Source organism: Lucilia cuprina, chromosome 4 (genome assembly GCF_022045245.1).
Source record: "Lucilia cuprina isolate Lc7/37 chromosome 4, ASM2204524v1, whole genome shotgun sequence".
NCBI lineage: Eukaryota > Metazoa > Arthropoda > Insecta > Diptera > Calliphoridae > Lucilia > Lucilia cuprina.
In genome coordinates this window covers 78,422,276-78,429,019 of record NC_060952.1, presented here as the reverse complement: position 1 = coordinate 78,429,019, position 6,744 = coordinate 78,422,276, and the positions used below count along the sequence as shown (strand labels likewise).

The following is a 6,744-nucleotide window of genomic DNA, read 5'->3' as shown; positions in this document are numbered from 1 at the left end:
AAAAAAAAAAACAAAATTCACTTGAAAGTATTATTTAATATAACTAAGTTAATAATATTTATTAGTATTGAACTTGAAATTGATAACGTCGCACGTAATTGATGATAAAATAATAATTAAAATATTTACTAATTAGAGGCAATTAAAAAGTAGCACCACTTTGTTGGACACGACAATTATTTATTATTATTATTTTTTGTATTTTAAATTAAAAAGTTTTGAATTTTTTTTACATACTGTGTGCTAAAGAAATTTTTACGTTTAAAATGTCAATGCAACTTTACCTATTAACGTTTTTCTAATGATTAATGTTTTGTTTTATTCTTGTTTTACCATAATGTTTAACATTTGAGACAGAAGAGAAAAATTTTTGTTAAATATATAACAAATATCGATATTTTTTATTTTCATTGCTTTATCATTTTATACGAAAGCATTTAAAAGAATGTCTTCTTTTAACAAATAACAGTGTTATATGGCTTTGAGAAACGATCTCAAAACCTGGATCGTATCAGTGTGATTTTCAAAAATAAATTCTTTAATGTGGGTTTTGATCAATTTTGCCTCGTACTCTATAGAAATTTAGAGTTAAAATTTTTTTATATATTTTGAAGGAAACTAAAAATTTGTTAATGAATACATTCATTTTATTTATTAAAACTCAGGTTCATATACATATTTCATTTTTTAGATATTGTGTTGATTGATAACATTTTGTTTTTTTCGAATTATTATTGTGTGGGGTTTTTTAGTACCCATTCTTCGATAAGAAATTACAATAGAAATAATAATAAATAATTGCATGTGAATTTATTTAATTAGCAAAATAATAACCCATTTTTTTCAAAAAAAAGTTTTATTAACGTAGACAAACATGTGATATTGTTTTAATGAATCAGTTTAATTGCGATAATAATAATTATATAAAGAAGTGTGCAGCATATCGCTTATCAAAAATACATGTTTATGGTATAATTATTTTCATATAACTAAATACAAATATATACATGTATAATTGGATCCAACTAGCGCCAAATCAAATGATAATAAAATATTGATTTAGTTATTTACTTAAAGGAGTGTTTGTTTAACCAACACCGACTTATTTTAATTAAAATGTTTGATTCCTTTGATTAAGTTTGAAAATTTTTACCGTTATCTATTTTGTTTTTTATTTTCGATAAATATTTGTTTATCGTATCAAAGATATATTATTTTATCAAAAGTCTGTCAAAATGTGTAAGTCGGTCTTTAATAACATTTTATCGGGAGTCAAAGTATATATATTCTGGGTCCTCTTAAAATTCTAAGTCTGCCCGTCTGTCTGCCTTTTGAAAGCACGATAGAGTCCGAAAGAGCTAGATGGTTGAAATTTTACACAAATATTCCCTATAGGTAAGGTTTGAAAATGTGCAATATCGGTCTACGTTTTCGTATAGCACCCATACAAGTGGATCCCCGAAAAAACAGCTTTAACAGTCATAGCTATTTTAGAAATACGACTGTAGTAATTAAATTCGATACAAATAAGTCTTATATGAGCCAAATTATCTCTACCAATTTTAATGAAGATCCCCTCATATCCGGCCCCCTCCAAAAAATGACTTTAACACGACCCCATAAAAGGTCCACTTACCCCTCATATAAGGAATCATTCATAAAATGACTTTAACGCTCAGTACTGTATAGTAGTATAGAGCCGAAGTATAGAGCCGAAATTCGACACAAGTAAGTTCCTTATGAGCACAAATATTTCCGAATTTTATGAGAATCGGCCCATAACTGACCCTACCCCCATATAAGGCCACCTTCAGAAATTGACTTTAATGCATATTACTGGCTTAAAAATGCGAAATGAAATACGATACACAGGAGTAAGTTTCTTACAAGCCAAAATCTCATAAATCTATTGAATGTTTAGAGGAGAGCATCTATTTAATGCATAATGGTGGACATATAAGATTCGGCATAGTCAAACATAAAACTTTTACACATCTACGGAGATAGTCTAAAATGAAATTGTTGAATTCTTTAATATATTGAAAAATCCCTTAATAATTTCTATACCGGAGATCTAATTAATTTGTGTAAAACTATATTCTTTTAATGTGTTGCTTTTGTTAGAAATTTTCAAACGATATTTCGATATCTTGCAATATTGCTATTGTTATCAAACCATTACTTTGACTAGACCGATATGATCCACCATCAAATCATATCATATAAATTTAAAGCCAGTATAGATAATGGTATTTACCTCTAATAATGAACTGTTTAGATTATGGAAAAAGTTCTTTCAAAGTCAAGGTAAATTATATTAACCTAAATGTATCGTATTATATAAAATTCTTAACAAAAACAAATCCTTTAAACTTTTTTTTTTTTTGATTGGTTATCGTGGTAGATCATTGCTCGCGAACAATCAAGTAGATTCAAAAGGAATCTACTCGTCAGATGTAATATTAGATCCACTCTGTAGGCATAAGAAAACTTGAGATGTCTTTAAGATTATACCCAGATATTTCATCAAGATTGGTTGTGAATTGATTACCAGAAGAATTATTACTCTAGAGCATGACATTCACAGAGAAGATGAAAGTTAGAAAGTTTTTTTCATTTTCCCGGTTTAAAAGGTATATTGGGCGTTTCTTTTTGCATAAAAATAACAAGTGCTTGAGCCTTAGTTTTATCATATTTTTTCAGGCTTTTAAAGAAAAAATCTAAGGAAAAATCTATATCAAGAGAAGATCCAGTTCTGGCAAGCTTATCTGTCTGTTCATTTCCATAATAGTTTCTATGCGCCGAGACCCAATTAAGCTCCCAACTTCATTACGGAAGGTTTATTTTAAAGCTATCAGTGAAGATTGTAGTGATATATTCAGTCGATAGGTTACTCCTGCAACATTCATACTTAAAATGAAACTCTAACTTGAAAAACTCTATAGTATACTAATACCAATATCCGTATGTGGGGTAATATATGTTTGTGAATAAGGGAGTATATACACTGAAAAAAATCTATGCTTAATATATACGAAAAGTGTCGTACATTGTACGAATCGCTTGTTGTTTTGCACCACGAATTTTTTTCGTAATATATACGAAATTGTACGAAATAATTTATTATAATGCAAAATATTCTTGAAAAAATTAATTTACATAAATTGAAAAAAGGGAATTTTGAATAAATATGGTAAAATTAACGAAATATTAATTTATTCAAACATTTTTGTTCATTTTAAAATAAATTTTCTAATTTTAGTTCAAAATTATTATCCACACGAATTTTCTTTTTTTTATGAAAAAAATTCGAGAATAATATTATACTTTTTCTTAAATTTTATAAAAATATTGTAGTTTTATTTAATCATAACATAATTAATATCATTATGTTTAATTTTGCTAAAATTAAAAAAAAAAATTATATTACGAAAGGTTTTCGTACTTTCGTAAAAATAGAAAAGGGTTTTATTAAATAATATTTCGTATTATACACGAAATTTTTGTAAATATTACGAAAATAGAAGTTAAGAAAATTTTTTCGTAAAGTTGAGCATGGATTATTTTCAGTGTATATATAACAAGCAATAGTTTAATATTCAACCATAACTTTATATACATAGCATTATGTACGGATACTCATAAAATCTTTAAGAGAAAAGTCAATTGTATATAAATGATAATATCGAAATTCATTGATGTAATCGTATTTCTAAGCCAGTATGAAACATTAAAATATTTTTTTGAAGAGCACTTTATATAGGGGATTGGGACAATTATGTACCGATCTTTATAAAGTTTTGAAGAAGGATTTTTATTTGTATAAAACTTGTTTATGTCGAATTTTATCGCAGACTTTTAAGTAAGTAATAACGCAATTTAGTAGAGCAATTATGATTAGTATAATACAATTCATCTCTTAGTGGTGTTTTTATACTGTTTAGGGTGTAATCCAGACGGCCACTTGAATGGGGCTATGTGAAATCATCGACCGATACGAACCATTTTTTAAAATGTGGAACATTTTTGTAGACTTTAGCTCCCTTGCTCATTCAAACTCGATCGTGCTTTTAAAAGACAGACGGACGTAAAGGGCTGGATTGTTTCTGTTAGTTTGGAAGGAGAATAACCCTAATAACAGATACAACATACCCCATATTTTTATAATAGGTATTAAAACTGCTATTCCTCGGTATAAAATTATAACTAATAATTATTATTTAATTATTTATTAAGATAACGTGCGGAAATATACAAAACAACAATAAATAACAAAACTTATAATAAAAATAATCATTATCGATAAACAATAAAAATGCAAATGAAAAATTAAATAATATTAAACTTAACATCTACTTTAGTATGCCAAATATTATGATCATATAGAAATTACTTAAATAGTAACTAAATGTTAAGACTTTTCGCTTTTAAATTCTAAACGAATACTTCATTTAAATTCCTAAATACATTTTATAAACTAAAGCACATAGCTCCACGATTTCTCAACCAAGGCAATAGAGCTTCGGCATGTTTACGATAACGATCATTGGAATACATTAATTTCTTAAATTCTGAACCAGCATCGGAATCACCAAGAAAATTCTCTAAATTAGCATTATCAGTAGGATCTAAAAGTACAGCACCCATAACACCCGTTACCGTTGAATAACCCCAAATTCCATATTTATATAACATTGAGTGTAATTCCGTTAAGGAGGGAATACGTTGCGAATATTTTAATAATTTAAGATTTTCCACAAGATTATCATGATAGTATTTGATAAAATAATCAAATTTGTTTATCTTGATTTCATATTGGGTTGAAGATAACAAAAAGTAAAATAGATCTTGAGCGGGAGAACCATATTTGGCCATTTGAAAATCAATTAAATAGGTTTCTTTGATTCTACCGAATGCATCGTATTGGAACATAACATTATTCGACCAACAATCACCGTGATTAAGAACATTGAATTCTTTTGGATTGTGTTTTGCAACCTTATAAAATTCATCAATCATTTCAGAGTTGCTAGCATTCTGAAAAAAGATATACAAAATGGTTATTAATAATTCACCATTTAAGTCTTACTGATAGATACTTACTAAATCTTCTGCATACTCATTATAATTGCTGTAGTTCTTAGCACAGTCAATAAATATATGTCCCATACCCTCAAACATAGACCTCATGAGTTCTTTGGTTTCTTCTTGAAAATAACCCTCCAAATATTTCTTCTCGTATGGACCTCTCTTTTCAACAAGTACGGCAGAAGCTGCATGCCATTGAGCTAATTTCTTCAAGACACACTTTGTATGTTCCACATCCAGACCCTCCAGACGATTGGCGTTTTTGAAACCTCGTGGACACAAATTTTCCAATAAAATATATTGTTGTTTGGTGGGTAAATTATAAGATTTAGCGCCAAAATTTACTTTTACCCCTACATCAGCATAAAGTTTTTCAAATGCTGGCACTATATCATCATACATGCACTTCTCAATATCGAATATATCATGACCTTTCATCATTTCACGTATTTGTTCATTGTCATGATTGACTTTTAGCATAAAGCTTAGAGATTTTGTTGATAAATCTAAAAAAAATAAAATTAATTTATTCCACAGTTGTTTATAATTTATTCATTTATTGCACAAATATACCTTTCAATTCAACTTCAATTTCCACTTTCAACATAACTGTGGCATAATTTTCCCCCACGGCCGCACCTGGTTTAACTATAAACTCTTTAATATTTTTAAAATTTTCAATATTTTGTTGTAATAGATTTTCAAATAGTTTCGCCTCGATCCATTTCGGTACGGGGGCATGTGTGCCTTTTGTTTCACCCGTCATGTTTTAATTTCTACGTTAAAATTTTATAAATTAAAATGTGTGTTTGTACTTCTATACGTTCTCAGAGCTTGTTAAAGACTGCTATAGCTGTTAGAAAATAAACGTAAATTTATATTGTGTATTCTGATATGAGAACGTTAATATTTAGTAATACGTATTATTTAATTTATCAAATTATTTTGAAATTATTAAACGTTTTTAAAAGCATGATTTTTTTGTCAGTCATTGTGTTGTAGCAGATTTAAATTTTTTTTATTTAATTTCTTATAGATAATACAATAATATTAATTGTTTAACTAATAAGTACCTATTCTGCTAAAACTAACAAGTATTATCTATATCTTTCTTTAATTATAATGGCACCCGCTTAAATTTATATAAGAAAATTTTGTTTCAAGTGACCCAACTTTAAAAATCGATGTTTTCCGATTTGAATGAAATTTGCATTAAGGTTAGAATTTTGGGAATAAAGAATCGAGAACTGTCGGACTTAGAGGGGGTCAAAGTTGGACATTTTAGTCATACAGGGTTTTTTTTTCAAAAGAGTGTAACTTTTCACCTATTGGCCCTAGCAAAAATTGTCCAAAGAAGTTCAAATAGCTATTTTTTGATAAATATTCCACTTGCATTCCATTATGGGACTATAAAGCCCTTCAAGGAAATTGTATAAGCTTTCTTCTAGGAAAAAAATGCCTATTTTTTAAACAAGGAAAAACATGTTTATTAAAAGAGATAAAAATTTATTTTTTTTGGAAAAAATGGAAAAATAGCTATATGAAGTACTTTGGGCAATTTTTGCTAGGACCAATAGGTGATAAGTTACATACATTTGAATAAAACCCTGACATGAAACATTGATCCTCTCTAAGTCCCGTAGTTCTTGACCATAG

At 27.9% G+C, this 6,744-nt stretch overlaps 1 protein-coding gene across 1 annotated transcript; it reads right to left on the bottom strand.

Moving 5' to 3' along the window:
- Positions 1 to 4,223: 4,223 nt before the first annotated feature.
- Positions 4,224 to 5,904, bottom strand: LOC111676019. The gene is made up of 3 exons (XM_023436900.2): positions 5,662 to 5,904; positions 5,104 to 5,594; positions 4,224 to 5,037 (listed from the first exon to the last, which is right to left on the bottom strand). The coding sequence occupies exons 1-3, from the start codon at positions 5,852 to 5,854 to the stop codon at positions 4,471 to 4,473; spliced, it is 1,251 nt and encodes a 416-aa protein (XP_023292668.2). The 5' UTR covers positions 5,855 to 5,904; the 3' UTR covers positions 4,224 to 4,470.
- Positions 5,905 to 6,744: the final 840 nt, after the last annotated feature.

Bases quoted from the DNA above. Each gene is read 5' to 3' on its own strand.
- LOC111676019 (XM_023436900.2), bottom strand. From the start codon at position 5,854: ATGACGGGTGAAACAAAAGGCACACATGCCCCCGTACCGAAATGGATC. The intron at 5,595-5,661 runs GTATATTTGTGC...TATTTTTTTTAG, and splicing joins AATTGAAGTTGAATTGAAAG to ATTTATCAACAAAATCTCTA. The intron at 5,038-5,103 runs GTAAGTATCTAT...ATCTTTTTTCAG, and splicing joins ATGAGTATGCAGAAGATTTA to AATGCTAGCAACTCTGAAAT.